Below are 27,590 nucleotides of genomic sequence, written 5' to 3' on the forward strand. Positions count from 1 at the left end.
GGTCGCCTTGAAAAACTCACGCTGGGGGGTCAGTTAGAATATTTTAAACTTACGTGTGAAAGGGTTAATCAAAATAACATTATGTAACGTATAAGCGAGGTGTTGCACTATGGGAGATGCCTCAGGCGTGACCAATCCTGAAATTACCACATTTGTCAGTTGACAGACCAATCACGACAGTGAGCAGGATTCCCGCCTCCCTAATATATATTGCTGTTAGCGGTCTCCACTTCATTCTCAGCATAGCCTATCTCTGTGCAACTGCAAGGAGGAATTCTTGAATAAAAGAAAAAACAAAAAAACACCTCATGAATGAGTGTTTTTTACATACCTAGGATGGAATGAGCCAGTTATGGTTCTGTGACATCCAGTCTATAAAATTGGACAAAAGTGTGAGGCGAAGCCCAGCTTGTTGCTGCACATATGTCCTGAAATGAAATGGCCTTACATAATACCCATGAGGTAGCCATACAAATGGTAGACTGAGCCCTCAGCCATGAAACAAATAACTTAATTTGTTTCAATTTGTGCACCATCGCTCAAACACATTCCATTTCTGATCATATGCAGGTTGAAGCCGCTCTCGCATTCTGAATAGTGTCAATCACCCTTGAAGGCAAACCTGTAACACTCAAGTCGAACCTCTCACAAGCCAGACCTAAACAGTCACTTTGTCCAGGGCTGGGTGAAAAAAATTCCAGTGCGCTTGTGAGAGGAGGAGAAAAATGGAGGGCAATGAGTGTATTTGTGCGAGGTGAAGGGATCTACAGCAGCTTGGGAAAATCTTTTCCACAACTGGCTCACTACCTGAGAGTGGAGAGTCCAGCGCCACTGTCCAGTGCTGAAACTCTCCATTCACAACAGTTCCAGTGGAATAAATGAGAGGGTTGAGGCCATCAGTCTCAAAAGACGTAAACTGTCTGAATGGGACCTTCTTCCTCTTCTGAAAAAGGGATAAACAGCCATGAGGTTAGGACTCCCTGTAAAGAAACACTTCCAAGTCAGGTGGTTCTGGAGATTCTTCCACTGTCCGCCGCACTTGTGATGGCAACCGCCATCCTGTGTGTTTGGGCCGCACACACTGCCTCAGCTCCTCCAGAGGCGGCGGCGTCCACTCTTGAACCCTCTTTCTGCCTAGCCACGGCCAATGAGGCTGAGTGTGAACCCTCTGTGCTTCCAGTTATAGCCACTGAGGACGCCATTGCTCTCGGTCATCTCTAATTCTGTGGCTTAGTAAATATCACAGTAATATTTAACTTTATTAACTCAATAAAATCTCTGAATATCATTTACTTGATTGTTTGAGTTAAACATACCAAAATAATGGACTAAAAATCCAAGTTAATTTTATCTAAAATTTATAGTTATATTTAAGTTTTTTTTCACTAAAAGAATTTAGTATTTGACTAATCAATTATTTATTTATAATACACTGAAATTTCTATCAAAATATTTGAGAAGTTCGCCCGCAGAGCGCGAGTCCATCTCCGGCAGGGGAACCAGCGCTGATCCGGTGGAAATTGGATAATAGACCGGTTGATTACATTTGAATTAGGCTACCTGAATGTCTAAATGTTTCATTTTTACTTCTAAAATGTTTGTTACATGAGTTTAAATGTATGTAGGCAATATTGTATATGTTATAACAGTGTAAAATATGCTGTATTGATGTGACGTCACTCATTGACCCAAGGCCAATGTCATACCGGTGGTTGTATGGAATACTATTTTACAAAGGTTTAGAGAAAATAAAAAAGTCAATAATACTCAAAATAAAAACAGTTAATATTACTCATAAATATTTATTTTTATGTTTTCCCCCAATTATTTCTACTCAATCGTATTTGTTAATGTACCAGATGTAGTTACTTAGATCTACTTAATTTTTTTTACTTACATTTACTCAGTTCATACAGTGTATGTAATTGATTTCACTGCTTTAAAATGAAATCAATATTTTTAAGTGTAAAAATGTTTCACCAAAAAAATTGTGTAAATCATAGTAAAACTTTTTAGAGTGTGGACTGTCACTGCTACGGAGGCCGGCTCTGAACTCTCTGTACCCCGTAAGCTCTGTTGCTACCTCGGATGCCACCATTGAACTCTCTGTGCTTCCTGTGATGGACACGGAGGCCGATTCTGAACTCCTGCTATAGCGTCAATAAACTCTCTGTGCTCTTTGTTGCAGGTTCAGCGTAGTCTCCAGCTCCGCGCGCACCGCTGTTCCATAGCCCGCCGTGGTCTTCAGCTGCATCTGCTCTGCCTCAGTCTCCAGGTCCTTTACCACTCCACGGGCCTAGTCCTCCATCCTTCCCCTGTTCTGCCTCTGCTCTACCATCCTCCTAGACTCTTGTTTCTATTTTTGGAGAGTCTAGAATCTTCTTGGTTATGATTCTTGTCTTGTTCCCATAGTTCCAGTGTTTCACTTCCTGTGTTTAGTCTTTGTTTGCTTTTGTTTCTATAGTTACCCTTATTAGTTTCTATAGTGATTCATTGTTTACACCTGTCCCTTGTTATGTTGTGTATATAAACTACCTGTCCCTTGTTATGTTGTGTATATAAACCCCAGTGTTGCCTGTGTTTTTTTTGTCAAGTCTATCTGTTGGCGTGCTCAGTTCAGTTCCATTTATCTGTTCCTTGAGTCTGTTATTTAGTTTATTTTCGTTCCTTTTACATTTGTTTCCTTTAATAAACCTTATTTGCATTTGGATCCAGCCCTCCTTCATTTCTGAGTTCACCCCACATTACATTACACAAACATTGGATCCGGACTTGCCTTATTACCTTCCTTTAGATCCAGCAAATCTTCAGATTGATACAAGATTTGACAGCAATAAAAACAGAGATGTCCACAAAATATTATGCAACAAGTCACCACAAACATAATGCGGCAAAAACAAAACACTTCTTTTAGTAATCACTTACATGTAACCCAGACATATATGCAGCATACAACTTTACACAGAATTTTTGTAATACTGTCATTTGATGGTCCCAATAAGGTGTATAGGTGTGAAGTCCACTTTTTTCTATTGTTAATAATGTCAATCACTCATCAAAGTATGACTCCAATGTGAAATATTTACATGGGTGTTCTCTTTAATTCACTTGCACCATACAAAAACTATTAATTACAATTTAGACCACCAGATCTTTATTTATATACAATATGTAAACATCTATCTGTCCTTCTTGACCGCTCTCCTTTTCTGTACATGTTTTGGAATAACATATTTATGCACTATTAATAGCATAACAGAGGAATATGTGTGGTTCATAGATACAGTATCTTATGGGTTCATAAGAATTTGTTTTTAAAACATTGAGGATTCAGCATCAAAATGAATGCTATATGCAAATTATAACTAACAAAAAAAAGTTTTAAACAAGTACTTTCTTAGTCATCTGTGTTGGTGTGAAGTTACCGTCCAGTTAACAAGGATATTAAAAATAATTTAAATAAAACCAATAATAAAAGTTCTCCAATGTTTAAATACAAAGTAATCAGGTATTTTTGAAAGATCAAGAAGGAAGCATAAATGACTTATCTAAAGGTATCTTAAAGGCAAATCCATCTTAAAGGCAAGTAATTCTTTGACACCAACAATATAAGCATGACAAAATCTGTCATTCATCACTGGCCTAACACTACCTTGCAACTGTTAAACGTAAACGTACTTTTCAACTGTTAAAGGTTAACATAAATAAAAAGAGCCAATGAGATCCTACAGATACAAAATAACATCAACAGGATCAGGTGAACAGACTAAACAAAAAAACTGAAGGCATTTAAGATATATTACAGGAAACCAAATGAACAGCCTCACATGTATAATGCTCACTCTTATCTAGTGATAATACAGTTTTACAACATGTTTCAACCTTCTCCTTTCCATGGACACACAAAATCGAACAAGATAAAGTAGTAATAATTTGTGAAACAGTGTTTAAACTCGTCTTAGCGATGTATGGACAATATATAAAGTAGTCTCTTAGGTTATATATAACCAAATGTTCTTTTGATAAATTAGCATAAATAAGATATTCCAATAAATACAGCACAGACTTTTCTTAAAAATACAAAAAATAAAAATAACCACATTTTGTACTATTTTTTGGACTTGGAAATAAAAAAAACATGTCGCTGTAACCATTTTTAAAGTGAATGATGTTACTCATTCTTTAGATTATACCTGCAAATCAGGTGTTCTGAAATATTCTAAATATAATTTTGGCAACATTAACAATATGAACTCAAAAGTTATCAGTCCCCACATACACACAAGATTTGAAAGAAAAAGAAGAAATAAACTGGTCAATAATCTGTTACAATCAAACTCAACAGAGCAATCGTACAACCCTCTCAATCCTAGCAGGAAATGTTTAGATGGTCTTTGTGTCTTAGTTTTGGAACATTCAGACAGTCATAACAGAAAAAAAAAAACGAAGCACAATCAGGCAAGACAAACGTTAATTGAAAGAGTTTTTGTCATGAAGAATTTGACAACATCTATGTACAGCTGTACAAACATAAGTGCTGTTGTAGTGTATGTTTTTTCCCCCATGTTTTTCCATGTGAGCTAGGACATAGTGATAGTGACATTGTCCTTAACTTTATCTGCTTCACTGTCTTTGTCTGCAGGTGCTGCAGTTACAGTCTCTTTAGGTGAGTTGGGTCCATTGTTCGGCTGCCCAGGAGCTTTGGGAGTAACATCTGTGCTGCCTTCTGACTCTTGTTCTTGCTGTGATGATGTTGCTGGAATTCACAAAGTAATATCATATACATATTAATAAGACAAGTCATGTGTACACACACACACACACACACACACACACACACACACACACACACACACACACACACACACACACACACACACACACACACACACACACACACACACAGGGCTTTAAATTGATAAAAAGTAACAGTAAATACATTGTCACAATACATTTGTATTTCAAATAAATGCTAATATTTCACAAAAATACTGAGCAGCACATCTGTTTTTAACATTGATAATAATAATAATATTTCTTAAACATATTAGAATGATTTCTGAAGGATCATGTGACACTGATCATGTTCCCATGCAACACGTGTTATTCCAAGTGTTCTGGGGGTATGTGATAAGGTTTAGTGAACAACAGAACAAATGTATTTCTAAACAAAATTCTTGACCTTGGCCGTTGGTCTTCAGTTCACAGCTACCTGACATGCTTAAGTTGTGCAGCTGTGTGTTGAATGATACATTAAACTTGTTACACTAAACCCAGTCATATACCCCAGAACACTTGGAATATATGGCACGTCTCGCATGGGACCATTCTGTGATACTTTTGCGTCTTTTTAAAAAAGCTTGATGCTGGTTGCTATTCACTGCCATTATATGGACGAGCGTGAAAGGGACTTTTAAAAAAAATTCTCCTTTTTTGGTCCATAAAAGAAAGAAGGGCATACAGCATTAGAACAACACCGGGGTCAGTAAACGATGACTTAATTTTTATATAAAGGTGAACTATCCCTTTAATGAGAGTTTATTAGGCTGTTGTCACTTTAAGACCTCACGCACATGAAGCAGATCTGACTTGCTTCCGATATTCTCTCAACTCTTTACGGTCATTTAAGATTTTTTAACTCATTGTGCTTACAATGATGCCCGCCAGTAACGGGCATTTCGACATCATTTTGTGTTTCTGTCCATTCAAGTGTAGAAGAGAACTCCATGCGGTACTGGCGCGCTGTCTGGAGCAGCTTTCTGTGTGCAGAACATCATGTTTCACAGACATTGTGCCAGTACGGTGACCGGGAGGGGACATGTTCGGTTTACATAGTTTTGTCGTGGCCACGACATGTTAACTTGTGGGAACGTGATAATATGTTGTGGCCACAAGATATTTTGTCAAGGTAACAAGACAATTTTCTTGTGGCCACGACTTCTTATGTTGAGGGAACGACATTATTTCTTGTGGCCACGAGTTTAATGGGTAAACAAAACTACATGACCATGTCAATCTGGGATTATCAGAAATGATTTAATGTAGCCTATATAAAGAAATTATTCATAAATTAATGTTTTATTTTGAATTAAGGATGACAAAAAAGTGCAGACTTAAGACTATTATATTATACTATATTGTGCGTGATTTTGCCTATACAATGATAATAATCTTATCATTGATAAGTTTATTATCAAAGAATGCTAAAAGATTATGTAAGAACCTATAGGCCGCCAAGATTTTTTTTTATCCATCCTATCCCACGGCCTTTTAAATCCATTCACTGATCATGTCTTTTTTATTAAATATTTTTCAATTAATATTATTCTATGGACACCTATAGCCTATTAATTAGTGGCCGAAATAAAATGAAATACCATATGATAAATTCCCGTAAAGTGGACTTCTGGTAAAATTCCCGGAAGTGCGCCCAAAGAAATTAAGCATATGGAATCAAAGCTTAATTGGCATGATTGTAGGGAATTTACAGTATTTACAAAACATAGGCTATGTAAATAGGCCTATTAGATTAGCCTATACAGAGCGTTAATTGGGGAAAGAGATAATGAGATCAATCGGAAAATAAAATAAATAGCCTATTTACAAATATTTACAAAAGTAAGATAACCTACATATCAGTGAATGGATTTAAAATAGTTTGGAAAGAGATTCATATTTTTTCTCCTTTTTTTATATCTTAAATATTCTTTTAACATCATTCGAATGCTGTCACGGGCACAAGCCTATACTACATTTGTAAATGAAAACAGGCGCTCATTTATCTTCACATACTGGCGTATCACAAGCCTAAAAAAATACAGTCATAAAGTCAAAACTTTATTGGCATGATTGGGTATTTACATGATTTACAAAACATAAGTAACATAATATACAGAACGTTAATTAGGTAAAGAGATACGTGAAATTAAAGGGGAAATAAATCAAATACACAACAACAAAAAAAAAGAATATTAATAATAATAATATACAAATATTAAATAAAAAAAGAAATGATCGGTGAATAGATTTAAAATGTTTTCTTGTAGGCCCTGTCAACATTTATTGATTATAACAAACTTCATTCATATGCTCTCTATAGCCAACATTGCACAAAATACCTATAATAGCCTGTAATAGTCTGCACTTTTTAATTTCCAATAAAACATTAATTTATTTATAATATACATTTTTGATAATGCCCAAGTTGCTATGGTGACGCAGGTTTTTTTACGCGTAACTCGTGACCACAAGATCATACATATTTTTCTCGTGGCCACGAGTTATGCGTAAACAAACCTGTAATTAAATGATCACGTTCCCGTCAGTTAATATGTCGTGGCCACGAGAAAACTAAGTGAACCGAACTTGTCCCCTCCCATGCGCCAGTGCATCTTTGAGTTCTCTTCAGCATCTTATTGCGTTGGAATAGTTTAAAAGCACTCGAGTGAATGATTGCATGATCATATAATGTAATGCTAGCCAAAGGATGCCGAGGGGGACAAATGAACTAAAAAAGAAATCCCAAAATGAACACGTTAATTTTTGACAGCAGTAATTTAAATAAAAAACTGTCATTAGTGTATAGTGTATATTTATTAGGACCGAAACATACTTGCACTAGTAAATTATGATGATTTTGTAGTGTTTGTATAGTTAGGGGTTTAAACGCATTGCATTTCTTTATTACCAATGAAAGTTCTGTTGGAGTTCTGAGCCTCATACTATGTCTTACCAGACTGTGTGCATGACTTCATGTGCTCAGGCCAGTGTGCTTGTTGGCAGGGATAGTCGCAGTAGCTGGTGTTCCAGCAACAGTAGAAAATGGCCTCCTTTCTGCAGTTTGCACACCACTGCTTCTTTTTTGTTTCATCCACAGCCTGCTGTTTCTCAACCTCCATCTGCTTCTTGACCTCCGTCACGATTCGCTCTCGCTCCTGCTCAAGACTCTGCCTCATCTCTGCCATGGTTAGCTCTGAGTACATTGGTACCATTTCAATATTACAACATTTTCAATTTATCGCTAGGAAGGCATTGAAAAATGATGTGAATGCATATATAAACAAAATGCAAATCATTGTAGGCAATAATGTAATGGCTAAATTCACGCATCACAAATAATTGGCTTTAGTTTTTGTTGTTTTATTTTTAAGTTTATATATACAGTATATATAAACATAGAATTTTAATATCAGCCATTTACAGGTTTGAGACGATGACATAAAATTAATTATCAGCTTATCAGTATAGGTCAGTATCCCCAAGTTAACTGAATATTATAGTTCTTCATGGAACCATAGAGAACTGTTATTTTTAAGAGTGCGAGAAAATTACATACCTAAATTGTGTTTCATCTCCGATAACTCTTGTTGATGTAGCCACTGCAGTTTTTCTATTTCAATTCGCAACCGTCTAATCTGTAACAGGGTAGAAAGGTTTTTTTATTCATATTCTCAAGTTGTTAAATAATTCACCAATAGTGCTTTGCTCTTCTCCAGATTTACTTAACAAATACAAACCTCAGCTATTGTGTTTCCCGACGTACTCTTGGAAAGGTCATTATATATCTCAGTCATCGTCCCTTTAATTGCATCCATGATCTATTAATAGTTCAAATACACACATGAATAATTACATTTATGGAACAATTAAAATGTTTTTTATCTAATGATGTTGTTTTCAACCCCCATTTTTATCAGGGATCTCACTTTGTTAGTGTACTTGGCTATGTCTGCCGCTACATCTGCAGATGTGGTGGGGATCTGGAAGTCTCCTGTTGTGGCAATTGATGATGAAGAGGAAGAGCTGACAGTGGCTCCTGCCATAATGGTGGCCGATACCGGTGTGCTGGTCACCAGGGTGACTGCAGAGGTGGAGGTGGAGGTGGTGTGTGGGGTGTCTTTCTGCTGCACAGCTGGATTTAAAGACACCAACAAATATGACACTTTTCATAATAATGCATTACCATTTCGTGTGAACAGCGCAACAGCCAATCGTAATGCATTGGAGACACTGCCTCCTCTCACAAGACTTTTTCCCATTCATTTATCATTAAATATCTCTATATATATGATACATTTATAGTATGTTAGTTCTTTATTTAATCGTATTGAACTGAATACCTTTCACAGCCTGTCGTGTTTGGTATCTGGTGCTGGATGAAGGCTGTTGTCCCGACGAGGATGAGGAGACCTGCGCTTGCTGCTGCGGCTGTTGGCTGTGCTGCGCCTGTGTTAACACCTGAGCCTGCGTGGCCGGTTGCGCTTGGCCCTGCTGCTGCCTATGCACCTTCTGCATGTGCCACTTTTGAGAGGACGTCTGAAACTTGGTAGTGGGGTTCCAGACGACGGCCCGCTGAACCACAGGTACGGTCTCTCTGGGAAGTAAGGGCCGCTGTTTCTTTACTGTGCTGGCGGAGATGGGTGAGGAGGAACTGTTGGCGTTGGAGGGTGTGGTGATGGGGAGGGTTGAGGAGGTCAGAGCAGTACTTGTCGGAGCTGCTGTGAGGGGTATTATGTTAAGTGGGACGGACATTGGGGACTGAGATGGGTCTTTAATAGCTGGGGAGGAGGAAATGACCGCTGAGTTCTGAGGCTGGGTGAGAGTACTTGAAATTGGAGTGGCTTTACCTGCAGTCAAAGAAAAACATGAGAGCATGAGACAGGGTTATTATTATAACTAAAACATTACCACTAAACATTTTCATTAGGCTACTTGAAATAAAATTAAAGTTAAGTTTCTAATGCAATATTTCTCATGGGAGAAATATATTTTGATGTCCTAAAATAACTAAAAACACACAACAAAATTACTAAAACTCTAAAAATGAAAATAAAAAATATATAAAAATAAAAACTAATTCAAAATATCAGGTCATATTTAAATGCCACTATAAAAAATTAAATGCCACTAAGTCACTAATAAAAATGCCATAAACAGTTCAATTACTAAAACTTGAAAATAGAAAAACAAAATTCAAAATATTAATTAAAACTAATAATAGTATCTCAATGATTCTAAAACAAAACCCACTATAAACACTATAAACTGTCAAGCAAGAAATAATTTAATTTCTACTTTGTTAAACATAACAAAGACTTTTGCTGGTTTATTATTAGTTTCTGTTTTCTCCAGTTACAGTGGTTCAAATAGTTATGAATCACTTATTACACGGCTACTCAGTAAACAAAATAAATACATCAAATATTGATTTGAGCTTAAATTATTTTACAATCGTACCTGTTTATTATCTTTAAACGTCAGCAACGAAAATGTTTACTATAACGTACAACACAATCGGCTTAGCAACCAGTACAACAATACTACAGTAACATTAAAACTTATAAGCTCTCTGAGGGAATTTTTTTCGATCGGTATAATAATCTGTGACGCAAGATGGCGTCTGTCGCGTTTGTATGAAACGAAAGCGCGTGTCCGCGTTATGAACCGGGAGTGCATCTGACTTCGTCGGCCTAAAAAATATCTGACTGACAGCGAAATTGCGCGATTGAACAATCAAAATCAATTAAAAAAAGTTTTCGCTTACCGGTGAGATTTTTATTTATTGTGTGAGTGAAAGTATCTGATAATATTGGGGTTAATAATAAAACAGAGTTTAAAAATAAAACAAAACTGATAATAAAACAGAGCTAAAACAAGTTGTATTCGGCAGGTTGTGTGATCTCGATCACCACGAAGCAATGAACTGATTGTGTGAAAAGAAAAATTACTTGACGCTGGAAACTTGTCAAATAGCAAGGTGTAGCCTAGGCCTAATAAAGGTTTCTAGAAGTTTTCTTGATTTAAAGAAGCTGGGTTAATAGTATTATTTACTACTCTACTGGGTTGCTAACAATAGTTCTTTAAATAAAATAAGTATGAAAGTGACACTTGAAGTATACTGTAGCCTGCAGTGTCATTTCAGTGTCTGCAGTTATATAATGAAGTATAGCAAAATTTATCTCAGACATGAACACATTTGTTTTGCTTCTTAAAAGATTCATATATTATATATAAATTATAGGCTATATAATAAATAGTTTTAGAAGCAATAAATGTGTTCATGTCAACAACCGAATGTCTTTGAGACATCTGTTAATAAAGCATTTTTTTAAACAATGGAATTTAAAAATTAGAACTAAAATGTTGCAACCATGTATGAATAAAAATGTCAGAAAACTTATTAGTATGGGCTGCTCCAGGTGCTTGAGACTTTTTTTTTGTGTGGTAATTTTGTTTCTGAAAAAAGACTAACAATAATGAGGCCCAAGTTTAAAGTCACCATGAAATCAGAATTGACAATTATTTTATATATACACTATAGTATTATATATAATTTATTCTGGTTATGGCTGGTGTAGTACTGATCTTGCTGGTTCACCAGCACTCCCACATCCAATGGTTGGAACCAGCAACCAGCATCACCTTATGCTGCTGAACAGCCATGCTGGATTTTCAGCAGGTATTTTTCTTGTTCGAGCCATGTCACTCCGATATACGTCACAAAAGAGAAGAACAGACTATTACAACTTTCATACTGACTTTAAAGCCTTACACGAATGGACGTTGATATACGTATGGTCTCTCACATTCAGGTTGGGCATTGGCAAAATCTCTTTTAAACTATAGTGGTCATGCGGCCTATGCTTGCGTATACTCTAGCCTAGACCAAAGGTCTTCAACCCTGCTCCTCGGGATCCACTGGACCCACCACAAAACCAGCTTTTCAGGATCGCTTGAAAATACAAAAGGCAGGTGAGCTGAAGCAGGTTTGAAATAAACTTTACTGGACAATGGGTCCCCAGGAGCAGGGGTGAAGACCTCTGGCATAGACTACACTACTGCCTCTACGGGAGATTGGGTTTAATATGGAACGCTACTTTGATGTCTTAAATACAAGATGATTCCGTATTTAACGGAACAGTTGGCAGTCCTATGCTTTATTGACACTGATTCATAAAGGGAATCTGACCTTCAGTTTTGGAGGCTGTGGGCTCTTTGAGTGCGGTGACAGCGGCTGAATCTTTCCTGTTCCTCTTCCTCTCCTTCCCTGTCTGCTCTTCCCCCAAGTCAATGACCAGCTCCCTCTCAGAATCTGAGTCCATGTCTACATCCACAGATGCCGGCTGCCCGGCCTCCTCAGAGCTGCTCTTAGGGTTCTCTCTGGAATCTGAGGATACTTGAGCTGCTTTCTGTTTCTCAGGAGGTTCTTTCTCAGAGTCCATACCCGGTTTGTCTTTAGCTATTGGGTTGGAGGTGCTTTTTTGGCTGGTTTCTCCTTTGGTTGCTGTACTGGCCGGAGCAGCAGACTCTGTGCTGCTGTCTTTGTCCTTACCAGCAGCAGCCGATGGTTTTGACTTTTTCTTGGGTGGCTCTTTCTCATTTTTATCATCAGCTGAGTTTTTGCAATCTTGGCCACTCTTGGATTTTTGTTCATCGTCGCTGCCGTATTCACTGTCGCTAGAGTCAGACTTGTCGGATTCCTCTGAATCGCTGTGTTCTACTCCTTTATATACATCCTCAGATATTTCATCTATACCTATGAGACAGAGCAAATGTTTAACCTTCAGAATAGTAATAACACATTCACTATCATTTTCTTCATAAATAAAAAGGCATTGCAAAATAAATGACTGCCAGAGTCAGAGTGTAACTAACTGACTGGTGACAATTACTGGTGAATATATATATAAAAATAAAAAAAATTCCAAGATTCTTTGTGCCAATTTTTTTTGACAACAGTTTCATTATAAATGTATTTAAATATTATCTTGAGAAATCGAAAAATGTTCTATTGTAAAAACTATAAGATATTCCCAAAGGTGTATCGAGCTAATCAAAACCGCATTCTAATTAACAAGGAATAAATAGGCATAATTAGTCAAAAATAAAGTTTTTTATTTTTTCTGAATATCTAATAAAATAAAATGTTTAACGGAATTTTAACGGAATTTCATTGTAAATGGCACCAATGTGAATAAAACACTGAACACACTGGCTTTTGTGTCTCTGAACTGACCCAGCTGAGCTTTGCAGCTCTCTATGGTCTTGTCCAGGTTGAGTTGGAAACGGCTTCTGATTTGTCTCTTTGAAGAGGTGAGGGAGGGCTGAGCCCCCTGCTGCTGCTGTTGCTGGACACTTTCACTCAGCTCCTTCAGGTCCATCTCTGCCTTACTACGATCTGAAAGAGATCACAAGGCTCTCACTAGAACATTATGAGCATATAAAAGCATATGGGCTGAATTAAAGAGTTTACCAATTCTTAATTCACTAGTCTTTCTTGAGGTACAAAACATCTTGTAAAAATAAGATCTAGGATGATTTAGAAAGACTATGGGCCAGATTTACTAACAGCTTGTACCAGCGAAAACCCCGTGAAAGATTAGTGCTGAAAAGGTAAGGACAGAGTTATTTTTGCAGCTGACTTTATTGTATATGCATTTGTAGGAGTTTCTCTTTCAGACTCATAATTTATGGGAGGAGAGTATTTAAATGTATCTTGCAAGGTGATTTACTAAGGTTTGCGCTAGTCAATTTACTGGTATTTGCGCCATTATTTACTGCCCAAAATAAGCACGTGTTAAACCAGACACTAATTTGCGCTGCTCTTAGAAGGTAGCGTTGGCAGAACATGCCACTCCCATTGGTGCTTTTTTGGAATTGCGCTGTCACACTAATTTGCCCTGTTTAGTAAATATTTTTTCCTTGAAATAACACTGAAGACTGGAGTAATGATGCTGAAAATTCAGTTACCATCACAGCAATAAATCACGTTTGAAAAAAATATTTATTATAGAAAACAGTTGATTAGTATGGGCTGCTGCAGGTGCTTGAGACTTTTTTTTGTGTGGTAATTTTGTGTTTCTGTGAAAAAAGACTAACAATAATGAGGCCCAAGTTTAAAGTCACCATGAAATCAGAATTGACAATTATTTTATACATACATATATACACACACACATATATACTGTGTATATATATATATAGAAGATAGAGAGAGAGAGAGAGAGAGAGAGAGAGAGAGAAAGAGAGAGAGAGAGAGAGAGAGAGAGAGAGAGAGTATAACAGTATTTATTATGAATGATTTATCCATGCACATCGAAAAATTTAAAAACATTAATGTGCGCTCGTAATCTTTAATCAAAATACATTTTTCACAATCAGTTCACAATATTTCTGTTTTTACTGTTATCAAAATAAAAGCAGCCCTGGTGAGCATAAGAAACTTATTTCAAAAACTTTTAAACCCCACACTTTTGAATGGTAGTGTATATTATTCAGAAAATAAATTTGCTTATTTTAAAAGAAAATTAATAAATCAACTGACGGAGGTTTACCAAGGTTGAGGTTGAGGATGCTGCCAGTGGTGGGGGTCTTCTCCTGTTTAACCGGGGTGCTGGGAGCTGGTGAGTGGAAGGGTTTAGGGCTTTCTAAGGTGTTGCCTGTGAGACCTGCTTTAGGAGGGGTAGACGATGCTGCAAGAGTAGATCTGAGCTTTAATAAAACATACCACTATGTTTAAATACTATTATAACACAATTAAATGTATTACTGTGTCTAAAACTATAGCAATACATGTAAGGTTGCTTCTGATCTCTTCTATATCTTTAAAGGCCTTTTTCAATATATTTCACAAGTAGACCATACATATGCAAAGCAGCTTATATATACCAGTGCAATCCAGTGACTCCTCTCCAGTGCTATAATGGGGCAGAGCCGCTCTAGCATGACCTTTCTCTGCAGTCTCCTGTTCTCCATCAGATCCCGTATGGGCAGAGGAGTTAGTGCTCATTGGTGAACGAGGCATATCCGTCAATGAGATCCGTCTTCCTGTCCCGCCCCCTACGCTCCCACTGGACACCATGCTCTTACCCACGAGCAACTTAGGAGATGCCGTCACATCAAAGCTGAACTTGATCTTCTCAAGTTTTTCAGGTTTGATGGAGCCCGCGCCAGGATTTCCCGGGTCCAGGAGCATCTGGAAGTGGTTGTCTGGTGTGTACGGTGTGCGGAATGGGGCGTAATTAAAAACTCCGAATTTTTTGCGGATGTTTTCTACATACACTTCCATCTCCTGCATGGCACTGTTGAAGATGCTCTTGGTCTTTTTCACAGAGAAGGGAATCTCTTTGGACATGAGGTAGCAGTTGTTAATAGGAACCCAGGCCCTGTATATTATAACAAATAAGTTAGAATAAAATAAAACAGTGAAGCTACGCTCAACGCCCAATTGTTAACTATATCTATAAATTATGTGAAATGTCAAGTAATTTTTCTGTCTTCGCCTAAATTGAAATGCAGCACGATATCAATCATAGCCAATCAATAGGGCTGCCAAAAAATATAAAATTGCAACAAAAATCCACATTGAAAATAATGTGTGGACTGCACAAAGAAGCTTAGTAACATCTTTTTCTATGGAAAAACTAATTTTTATGGAAAAAAACATTTGGATGGGCTGTCAAAGTGCAATTATGCAACATTGTTGATGCTCACTTCTGATTAGGACTAAAAAAATATTAAGATGAAGCAAATTAAGTTTTTGATTGACATTTTGCCGCATAGTGGATGGTTAATATGTGGTTCAAAGGTTCCTCACCTGTCGTGCTGCCCAAAAAAACGTGCATCCACCTGTCCATCTTTGTCTCGAAGAGCTTTGGCAGGCCAAAATGGGAATCCCTTCAGCTTGGCCCAGACCAGAGGGTGGGGGTTGCTCTGATGCACACACATATTTCATGAACAGACGGGTAACTCACACTGGTTACTATGTGAAGAAGGAATTTCATTTTGTTTAGTGTAAGACACTCACACATGGTTCACAAAACCAGTTGTCCCTTTTCTGGCATGCAGAGAGATAGCACTCTGGACAGACTTCGATCTCGTTCATCTGAAAGATAATTGGTGTTTAAAAAACTGGTACTGAACAAAGTATATGTTTATTTTTGCTTACAGTTCTTATCGTTTACATTACATACTTCATGCTCGCAGATTTTTACAATAACTTTAGCCGTTGCTGTAAGTTTATGGTTGCCTAAGAAAAAAAACAGATGGAAACTGTTAGTTTTAACATAAACCCTCAGCAGAAACAAATTTGGCAAGACTGTGAAACTGTTAGCAACCAACCTCCATTATAAATGATACAATTGTGCAAAATCCACTTCACATCAGCAAGGAAAGCCTCAGTGGAGCCGTACATTTTCTTTTTGATATTCTGAATAGGAGCAAAAAGTGAACACACTAATGAAACCCTTTCATAACTTGCCAGATATTATACATTCCTAAGATTTGGCAATGTTGATTTTTTCAGGGTCAAATGCTTCACTTTCACCTTTTCTAAAGTGCAGAGATCCATGGGATGAAATATATACTCTGCATAATCAGGATGCTGTTCCAATGACACCGGCTTCTGAAATGGCTCCGTCTGGGGAAAAAAAGAGAGACATTTTAGTATTGAAGTATAGTTCACCCAATAAAATTAATAATATATTCATATTGTTTTGATAACTGAATGACTTTCTTTCTTCAAGGAACACAAAAAGAAATATTTAGCAGAATATCCAAGCTGTTCTTTATACAATGAAAGGCAATGGTGACCAAGGATATCAGACATGTTTTTGTTTTTTAAAGATAAAAAATTTGGTCTATTTCTCACAAAAAGCTATCATACGATTTCAAAAGATCTGAGATGTGGTGCATGAATTTTTCGGACAACGTTTGCTTGATGCTTCTATGGTGCTTTTTTTGGAGCTTAACAGCCTCTGGTCCCCATTCACTTTCACTGTACAGAAATCTGCAGAGAAGATCAGCATAAACATCTCATTTTGTGTTTAAGAAAATATGAGAAAGTGTGTTTTAAACAACACCAGGGTGAGCAAATGAACTGCCCCTTTAAAAACCCTATAAGTGTCTCAATTTTCATACAATTTATGAAGTAGACATCCTATTCAGAAATAGTATGGGAAGTGTGGTAGATTTTGATATGAATTTAACCTCTAATAAACACATAAAAATAACACGTATGTGCGTTATAACTCACTGCCACATCACAAATGATGAATCTATTGTTTTTTTCTTTATTTTTAAAACATTTTCGTGAAAACAAACGTAGGTTTCTACCATTCTTTCATGATTTTTCATGTTCAACGCTATTTCAAAATAAAGGTCTGAACACGCCTTAGGAGTATGAAAAATTATTGTTGCAAAATTGATAAATTACGGCTCCTCTGTAATTTATTTTGAAAATCACCAAATATGGAAACTAGAGATTCTAAGCTTTCAAGTGATATATAGTTTGTCAAGATTAGTTTAGGTTTAGTATAGGATATTACTGTTTTAAATATGTAATGGCTATGGGCCGGTGACACTTATGGGTTAAGGAACATTTTGTCTAAAGTACAATAATGCCCACAGTGTCTTTGCATGACTGGTATTGAGCAGAACATCTTTCACTTTACCACCTCCACCATCTACACCATTTAGACTACAGGGCAAGCTAGTAATACTATATGACTGATACGGCAGGAAGACTTCAAACATATTGGAGAAGTAGGGGACAAAAAAGTGGAGAATATAGCTAGGTGATTTCTGCAGGATATTTGTTTTCCCAATTAAAAAGTCTTTCTCAGTTAAGAAGCTTGGAGAAGATAAATGAGCTTAGCTATGTTTTGAAAGAAAACTGCTCCATGATCTGGGATGGCGCTTTAAGGGTGTTTCACTGTTTTTTGTACACTGTAAAAATGCTTGAATAAATAAATAAATAAATAAATAAACACGCAAAATGGTGCAGTTCAAATCTCTTAATTTAATAAGAGTTAATAATTGTAATTGGTTTAATATCACAGTAATTTTACTTTAAAATACAGCAAAATGTAAGGTTTTTGAAAGTAAAAACTATTTATTACCATATCATAAAAAAAAAACATTCCCAGTAGTTCCTGCATGACATAATATTTTGAATAAATTATTTTTGGGTTTCTTATTTTTGCTATTAGTAATCTACATTGGGGTGTAACGTAGAAACATAAATTGTGACTTAATGAAATATACGTTATAAATGATTTGCCATTATACCAATATGTCATCCAGTAGTAATGGAAACATTATCATTCATTTTTTTTTACAATAAATTTCAAAGCATCTATTTTTTCCATTAATTTTACAAGATTTTTTTCAAAACCAAAACTTTAGCACTTGTGTTGGCCTGCTGTGTAGAACAACTATTTTAACCCAAACAAACAAACAAACAAACAAATAAACCAAATTGTGATGTGAAAGCAACACTAAAGAGTACCATTGAGACGTTCATGAAGTGTTTCAGGTGTGCTGAATGTGTCTTGTGTCTAAGCCTGTTCTATGCGGAAGGGGGCTTTAATTTGAGACTCTCATTTCATATGGAAGTATACAATGTTAAAAAAGTAGGAAAATGTAACCATTTTGCACCATTGCTTTGTTTTTGCACTAGATCTAGGCAGAACTCTGTAATGTTCACTAAATTCTGGATTTGCAGAAGGAGGACCATCAAAAGTCATGAAACTTACACCTGGCTGCTTCATCTTCTGGAGAGCAAACTTCAGTAGGAAAGACAGCTGGTCCAATGTGAGCATCGTCATAGCTTTACTCTGGGTCTCTATGCACTCTGCAACTGTTATTTTCTGTAAAGAAAACAGAGAAATGCTTACTCAACATGAAATCAAAATGGACAATTCTTATTTTTTTTATGGAATATAGCAGGATTATTATAATAAATTATTTATCCGTGCACATCATTATATTTTTTAAATTCACGTGTCCTTATCGTAATCTTTAATCAAAATAACTTCCCCTCCCTCTTGCAGCACACAACTCTTCTCTGATGATGTGTCTTCTCTGTCACTCACATGAGATCACAGCAATAGCAAACCACAACCATCCAATGATCCAATCAATTCCCGATGGACAAACTCAAGTCCCGCCCTACATTTTTTCTTGTTCGAGAAGCCGTTTCACTCGGATATACGTCACAATAGAGAAGAAAATAGAGAAAAATTATATCTTCCGTTTCATGCTTACTTTAAAGTCCCCCCGTGGTCAATCATTTTATCCCTTAAAACTCACCTTTGATCACCAAAATGACATATTTAAACGTTTTTTCTTGATTTCTTTTGTCATGCCTTAAAATAGCTTGAATGTAACTCTACACCCTTGCCTCATTTAGTATACACCGTTCTATGAATATGCAAATTAGCCCACACCAGCTCAGAGATCCACTCGTTGATGATCTCACGTTGACGTGATTGGTTACAAGGTAGTTTGTGACGTCAGAAACACCAGCGATTTCAAACCGTGTTTTTGAGACTGTCTTTGGTTCACTGCAGTTTTAAGAAAAAAAACTCAGCAATGGTGTTGACTTATGAATTTGCACATGGTTTGTCTTAAAGCATAATAAAAACATCACGTAGACATATAAGCAACATTAAAAGCTCGATTTTCACCACAGGTGGACTTTAAATTCAAATATTAAAGTGATGTTTCTATATCACAAAAAACTTAATTTTTCTATTTCCTTTGAATACGTTTTTAAAAAAATGTATTGAAACTACGCTACAAAAATGGGTCATTCAGAAACCATCGTCATGGTAGCCTATATGAATTCCCCCATTTACACTTCAGCAATATTTCACATGCAAAAAGGTTAGCCAAGCCAGGCAATTACAAATTGTGACTTTTTACATTATAATTGGCCTTTGGAAAAAATAAAATATTTTTTTTTTAGAAAAATATTTATAAATGTCTAAAAATCTGCATTGTTAAATTGATTTTTTTTTTTTTAAGACAAAGTGAAGCCATGTGAGCCAGTACCTCACATTCAGGGCAGAACCAGTCTCCTTCAGGCTCTGCAGCCAGTTTGAGGCACTTAGCGTGGTAGACGCGCGGGCAGAGCTCACAGCAGAGCACCTGACCCTCGCGGTGGCACACCCAGCAGTAGAAGTCATTCCGCCCGTCCTGCGGTACAACATCAACAGGGTCTGTGGTGAGTGCGGGCTGCTTCACATAGTAAAAGGGACCATGTCTTAGTTCTGACTGGAATGCGGGCGAGAGAAACAGAGGGTCGGGGTTTCAAAACACGGGTATTAAAAGTAACAAGACAAAACCAACAGGCACAAAGGTTATCGATCAGGGAGTGGCATGGAAGGACAGAGGAGAGCAAATGTAGACAAATGGGCACTGAATGAATGGCATTTCAATCTGTAACATGAAGGTAAATGCATCCTTGTCAGAGGCAGAAACAAGCTTAGATCTAATAATTCATTGCAGCAGCATCAACATGAATCATAGTCTTTCTGGATACACATTTCTGCTTAGCTTGCATGAAAGCCACCTGCCTTGCCTTTGTTTGGCTGAGCTCATTATCTGTCTCATAAAACTAAAGACGAGGACCTTTGGTTGTTTGTGAAAATGAATGTCACTGTCGAAAGATGGCACGTGTTTGGATACCCTGCAAAAACATAGGTAGCGGTCGAATCAAGAGGGTTTATCAATTGCAGATACCAGGGCTTGACATTAAGGATGGTCTGTTTGCATACATTTGCTGTTGAGCAAAGCACTCATGGTGTGAGAGGCTGAAAAAGAGTGTGATGCAATGGCCAAATCAGTCAAAAAAACAAATGTTCAACATATACCAACAGTTTACAAATAAATCAAGAACACAGGAATATATATTGATACATTCTTGACACTATAACAGCCTTATTAAACTGACCTTCTGAATTATTCATTTAATTATTTCATTTTGAGGACATCAATCATTCATGTCCTTCAGATGTAGCTTTGCCTTTGTATAAATATGTAAATATATTATTATTATTATTATTATTAGTAGTAGTAGTAGTAGTAGTAGTAGTAGTGGTAGTAGTAGTAGTTTTTGAATTATAATGGCTTTGTATAAGTATATTATTATTATTATTATTATTATTATTATTATTCTTCAAGTTATAAATAAATTTAAATTTTTTAAATAAAATGTATCTTCTAAATCTTGTAAAATCTTCATAAATCTATGTAAAATATAATATACTCTGCATCTGACACTTAATTAGAAAATTGTTACTTATTGCTAAAAAAGGGAAAATTACTTGTTAAATATATTTACTATTTGATTTGATTTAAATACTTGTGTTTTCAAAATGTATTTAAATTCTTTGTTCAAAATTCAAAACAATTTTATATTCAATAAGTTAAAAACTATGAACAAGCTAGTTTGAGGTAGTTAAAATGTATGAGGTTTACACATAAAAAATTAATTTATATTAAAAAATATAAACACGGTTAAAGTGTACTTAAATCACATTTGGTTTATTAGTACATAAATCTCATTCGTACTGGTCTCAGTTATGCATAACTAATAAATATGCATAACATTTAGTTTATTTGTTAAAACTGCTTAATCTAAATGAATGGAGGATATTTTAAATAGAATTAAAATATATAATTCTTAAAGGGTTAGTTCACCCAAAAATTAAAACTATCCCATAATTTGCTCACCCTCAAGCTATCCTGTATATGACTTTCTTCTTTCAGCCAAATACAATCGGAGCTATATTAAAAAATACCCTGGCCCTTCAAACAGCTTTATAATGGGAGTGAATAGCATCTGAGATTTTGATGCCCAAAAAAGTGCATCCATCCATCCATCATAAAAGTACGACTCATAGACTCCAGGGGGTTAATAAAGAACTTTTGAAGCGCAGTGATGTGTTTTTGTAAGAAAAATATCCATATTTATAATTTTGTAAACTATAAATCACTGGGTTCCGGAGTTCCGACCAAAGAGTGACCTCTGACCCGAAGAAAGACGTATTGGCAAACACAGAAGCGTAAAGGATAGAGCAAAACAAACCATCGGTCACGATTTAGAAGTCTAAAATGAGAATTTTTAAAGAGAAATGTCAGAGGAGCTTGAGTTTGTTGCCCAGCCCTATTGGTTTGAACTGCGAGAAGCGTCTACTCTTACCTAAGCTTACACCTACTCCTACATCCTACATCATGGGTCGGGTCATAGGTCACTTTTCAGCCGGAACTCGACTCGCATACGGCCATAAAAGGAAGCTAGTGATTATAGTTTTTAAAGTTATAAATATGGATATTTTTCCGTATGGCCTTTATTAACCCCCTGGAGCCGTATGGATTACTTTTATGATGGATGGATGCGCTTTTTTGGGCTTCAAAATCCGAGTTACCTTTCACTCCCATTATAAAGCTTGGAAGAGCCAGGATATGTTTTAATATAACTCCAATAGTGTTTGGCTGAAAGATGAAAGTCATACACACCTAGGATGACTTGAGGGTGAGTAAATTATGGGATATTTTTCATTTTGGGATGAACTAACCCTTTAAATAAAGGCATAGATATTTTTTTATTGAGTGATATGATTTTGAAAATGACTAAAATCAAATAAATATTTATTTAACAAAATATTTGCAAACAGAAATTAGCATTATTATTTGTCAAGGCTGTTAGTAGATTTTGTAACAGACGCATTTCTATTATTTGACCAAGTGGGCACAAATCTTAAAGTGGCCAAATATCACCCAGGTAATCCGTCTTGCTAATATATTATACTAGACAGTCTGCTAGAGTTCTGATTTTATTATTTGAGAGAGCTAGACTTGTTTAAATGGGTCGTAAAACACATTTTGACAATCAGATTTAAATTCTTTTCAGCTAAAACAGCAGAAAAACAAGTGGCCCTATAATGACAATATCGTAAAAAGTACAGGATGATGGTAATGATGAATACCATACAATCTTGCAGTGCATCACCACGAAGAAGCCACCCAAAATACAATAAATAAATAAATAAAACAGACAGACACTGGAATTAGTGAATGACTGACATGCAGGACTGAACAAGGGCTTGTATGGGGAGCGAAAGTTGCACCTGATCTTTACTGCTATTGACGGCTCCTGGTTTTTTCTTCTTTTTCACAGGACTGGAGGAGGATTCGGAAGGGGAGTGTCCGTTTGAGGAGTGAGGGGGGCTGGAAACCTTGCGCTTAGGAACGGTCCTTTCCGCTGGACCTTGATCTGACACTGCACAGCAATGGGACAAATTACTGATGTAAACGTAGAGTAACAAATTTTACAAAACTAAACCATACTGAAACACATCAAAACATCAACAAAAATGGAAGCTGACACTTTTGCACTGTTTTCACACTTGAATGTGGAAATAAACGATGCACACATCACATCAAGGACAATTCTCACCCTTGGATCGTGTTGCAATTTCCATCCCTTCAATTGCATCTGACTCCTTTCCTTCTCCTTCAGCCAAACTGCCACAATGAAAATAAATTAATGATATTAAATCTCCATTTTTACATGGAGTTATTTATTTAAAATAATATTTAAAATAATTTTACAAATTATTAATTTTTCACATTCAGGCGGAAAGTTTTTTTTAGCAATCATGAAGCTAAAAAAAACATGATAAAATCTAACCTAACTTCCCCATTTGACCAAACACCAAGCAAGAAAATGCCTTCATATAGTATTTCACTGAATTCAGGCTTTATTTCCACAGCTTGAATGCAGAAGAGAAGGAAGTTCACAGAGAAAGAGACCTTTGACGTCAGCTTCACAGCAGGGCCTCCTTCAGAGTCAACACAATATGCTTATTCTCCACTCCAAGGGCCCGCTAGCTACGGACAAATGCTAATCTGACTCCAAAATGCGAAACTTTCAGGTATCTGTAACATATTGTTATATAATATGTATTGTTGAAGAAACTAAACATTAAGAATAAGCATGAAACATCATGAGGCAGGTGCAAGTCCAAATATACAACTGAGCATTTGATACTAGCAAAAAACAAAAAAAACAAATCAGCTGTGGCCTTTCCTGATGGTTTCGATAACAAGTGGTATGGCATAAAACATCACATTTTCAAAAAGGCAAAACAGTTTCCATTCTGGATAATAATAATGTGCTTTTCTCCAAAGGCAACACAGTTTAGTTACAACGCTGGCAAAGGTAGTGCCAAGATGGCTGCCTCTCACTGCCAAGAGAGAATTTTCTAATAGAAATTTCAATAAACACACAAACGCCATCTGAATGTGATGTGCACATCAGAACAATGATCCATAACTCAGATATATTGTCGGTTGATGCCAAGGCTAAACCTCCTTTTCAATTTTGGATGCAGCACGTAGACTTGAGACTTTCCATGCGACATAACGCTTTCCATCTCAGTCATTTTGCAGCCTGAACGATTTTAAAAAGGCCCATTTTCTGTCCTGATGCCCGGGTCATTATCACACACGCCCACCATATTTTGTTCATGAACAGAGGAACAGAGCGCATCCTCCTAGAACAAACCTCAGGATGATCAAAAACCAAAATAACAATGTTATTCACAGTCACAAGGTCTGTTCTCATGCGTTTGCACTGATGTGGCAGCGATATCTTGCTATGTCCTGCACCCCCAACCTTCAGAGATGCAGATGGGGAGGGGGTGTGTTGACAGCATGCACAAGGCAAACATCTGTAGAGCATGAGCTCTTGCCATCTTGGCCTCCTCACGTCCAACCTGCATGCACCATCCACTCCCCACCCACAGCAGAATCCAGTTCCTCTTACACAAGCAAAAACCCGAACACATGAGTTAAAAAGGGCAAAATACAATCACAGAAACACGTATACACTTAAAATACAAGCTTACTCCCGCCAAAAAACACGCAATCCCACTAGCATTGTATGATTCTCCATCTAAAAACTGACATATAATAACAGCATACCTTTTTCTTTACAGGCACAGTACACAGATTCTTCAGGCTGAGCCTTTTAAATGGGCTTTTTTCAGATTTAAAGGCAGTGAGGGATGAGACAAAGATGGGTGCAGAATTTTCCAGAAGGGCCTTGCTCTCCCTGCTGCTCTCAGAGCGATTGTCAATCTTTAACCTCAGCTGTGTGCTGCCGATTGGTTTGAGAGCCACACGGAGGCGCCTGATTGGGCGGCTGGCGCTGTGTGTGCCACACAGGCTCTCCCTGCTCCCCTCTCTCTGCTCTGATACACTGCTGCAATGCAGGGAGGGCTGCTGCTGCTGCTGCCATTTACCAGGAAAATACTCATCTTCTACTCTGAAATCTACCGGTGTGAATGAACACGGGACGTAGATGTTTCGGACAAACATGTCAGATGGTTTTATCCTCCTCCCCCTCCTGAAGTCACCACTAAGGGCGACCATTTTGATCACATTCTGTCTCCTTGTCGTGTTAAGTATGAGCCGGATGGAGATTTGACAAATGAGCGACTCACAGGAATGCACTAAGGGCCTTTTAAACAACATGAGACAAAGAAAAGGCTGGAAAATGTAATCGGAGTTGTGTTAAATTGCAGGTCTTGGGAATACTCCGTATGTTCTCCCATTTAGCTGCTGTAGATTGACTTACAGTCAGCCGCCTGCCAAAATGAGCTCATGAACCAACTGAAAATATTTTCAGTTTGCACAGTAATGTTGTAATAGGATCAATGACTTGATGGTGCTCCTTTTTCTGTCTGGATCTATTGTTTTGGGGGGTGTCATGGTTTTAATTTCTGTATTAAAAATCATTTAGATATTTTTGAGGGGGCATAAAGTAAAACATTTCAGGGTGGCACTGTCTTAATATCATAATGGAAAAAAGCCCAATTAAAGAATTATTTTTTAAAAGAAAACCTTAATTAGTTAGTGTAGCATAGTTAAGTTAGTGTCAATTAGTTAATTAGGAAACATTAATTAGTGTGGCATATTATTCTTATCATCATCATCATCACTGTTGTTGTTTTAGAAAACTGCTTCACTGCTTATTAACATTTGAAAAACTTTGTCCAACACGTTATGTGATCTGACCATCAAAAATAGATGAAGAAATAAAGAAATAAAAAGTTTTATTAATATATAGTTTTTTCTAAAAACAATAAAAGTGATGATGATGATGATGATGATGATGATGATGATGATAAAAACAGGAAATGATGTCATAGAGACTCCTGCAGACCCTTTATGACTGTGTTTCAAGGTCAATAAGTCTCTTAAACATCAGACCTTAGTTAGTTCAGGTTGTAAAATGTCATCTGGTACAGCTCGTATTTATGAATGAATAATTCCTGATGATAGTTGTAATTATATATTATTTGTCTTATTTGTCTACTGCTAATAATAGCTATTTTATTTTGTTGATAGCTGTGATTCAAATAATTAATTTTCTTATTTTCCTGTAGTAATAATCATCTACTCCTTTCTTTTTAACACATAAAACTCATCCATCCCCCAAAAATCTCAGCAACAAAAGATAAAATCACATTTCTAAAAGTATAAGCTCAAACATATTTTAGGAAATCACAAGTGCACGTATGCACTGTCAATCAGACAGGTGAAACCGACAGACAATCAGGTTTAATCACTTTAACATACAAACTGTGAAACGCACAGGTTTTTACTAGCAGACAATGACTGCTACAGCAGATTAAAAACTAAAATCACCTCAGTTTGATATATGGTCGTGGAAAAACACCACTAGTCCAGAGTCCTCTGCTATGACCTTCTGATCAGGCCCTTGCTATACTAAATACATTCTCCAAATACATGTCATCCAAAAGAAATATTTAAAATGCTGGATACAAACGTAATATTAATGAAGCCACATTAAGTAAAACGCTTATATTCACACACAGACACAAAAACAGTCTTTGTGGTTGCGCAGCTGAAAAAGGAAGTCTGTCTGAAATGGCTGCCAACTAATACCACAACTAAGTTTTGATAAAATGCCTGGCCTGTACTGATTCTTTACAACCCGAGTAAACAGACAGAAGCCTGTATTTAACTTAGAAAGCCAAACACAAGCCTAAATTCACCATCTATATGCATAATTTTATAGAAAAGAGAGTTTCTTCTATTTCAGATCCGATAACTCTGTCAGCAAAATCAATCTGCTGTATGCTTTTGCGAATTAGGCCTATATCCTGAGCAAAATGGACATTCAGCATTATGTCAGCCATTGAAAAGTGTTCCTTTAACTTGCAACCTGAGCCACAACTCAGCCATTCTACATGTGCGCTTCCTCTCACAGCCTGCACTGTCTGCTCCTCAGGGCCTTCCATTTTGAGAGGCCTGGCCTGTGACACAACCTGACACAACTGTGCTCCTCTCCGGCTCTAGAGAAACATTACTAGGACAGGGACCAGAAGAGGCCATTTTGGTCACAGAGTTAGCACAGGTCAGTCATGCGATCCTGGAGACTAAAACACAGTGTGAGTGTGATTTCTGAGTTGCCTCTGCCTGCCAGGATCCAGCTCTTTGGAGTTGGGACAGGTTTCTGTCCCCTGTCTCTCAGAAAATCCAGTATTTCTGCATGACATAATTCAACCATTAACATTAACAGGTAGTGTAAAAAGCATATAAGCAATGAAAAATCTCTTACCTCTGTGGATGCATGGCTTAAAACTGTGGGTAATGTCAATGCTTATTAAAACATGGAGGACAGCCCTCCCTCTCTCTCTCTCTACACAGCAGTCTCGGCTCTCCAAGCCAGCCAAGCCAACATTCTGATAACAGCTATGAAAGCAGTTCCCTGA

General features: G+C 36.9%; 1 protein-coding gene and 1 long non-coding RNA gene across 11 annotated transcripts; one reads left to right on the forward strand and one right to left on the reverse strand.

The window, feature by feature from the left end:
• Positions 1–3,074: 3,074 nt before the first annotated feature.
• zmynd8 (zinc finger, MYND-type containing 8) lies at positions 3,075–27,548 on the reverse strand. Of its 10 annotated transcripts, none has more exons than XM_077203179.1 (20): positions 27,437–27,548; positions 23,243–23,310; positions 22,914–23,065; positions 19,834–19,977; positions 18,534–18,647; positions 16,325–16,417; positions 16,120–16,207; positions 15,972–16,027; positions 15,806–15,883; positions 15,596–15,711; positions 14,668–15,164; positions 14,334–14,471; positions 13,016–13,177; positions 11,969–12,535; positions 9,120–9,626; positions 8,706–8,911; positions 8,517–8,597; positions 8,336–8,414; positions 7,733–7,972; positions 3,075–4,756 (listed from the first exon to the last, which is right to left on the reverse strand). In XM_077203179.1, the coding sequence occupies exons 1-20, from the start codon at positions 27,448–27,450 to the stop codon at positions 4,581–4,583; spliced, it is 3,576 nt and encodes a 1,191-aa protein (XP_077059294.1). In that variant the 5' UTR covers positions 27,451–27,548; the 3' UTR covers positions 3,075–4,580. The 10 variants fall into 10 exon arrangements, with proteins under 10 accessions (XP_077059294.1, XP_077059292.1, XP_077059291.1 ...); XM_077203177.1 differs by having other exon boundaries at positions 14,334–14,447; positions 19,834–20,055; XM_077203176.1 differs by having other exon boundaries at positions 19,834–20,055.
• Positions 19,870–25,522, forward strand: LOC143711557 (uncharacterized). Its single transcript, XR_013194874.1, has 4 exons — positions 19,870–20,005; positions 22,964–23,093; positions 23,559–23,720; positions 24,786–25,522. It is a non-coding gene; the product is annotated as an uncharacterized LOC143711557 (long non-coding RNA).
• Positions 27,549–27,590: the final 42 nt, after the last annotated feature.

The sequence above is a fragment of the Siphateles boraxobius genome, unplaced genomic scaffold, assembly GCF_051911475.1.
Source record: "Siphateles boraxobius isolate OS27281-9 unplaced genomic scaffold, OSU_SipBor_1 5, whole genome shotgun sequence".
NCBI lineage: Eukaryota > Metazoa > Chordata > Actinopteri > Cypriniformes > Leuciscidae > Siphateles > Siphateles boraxobius.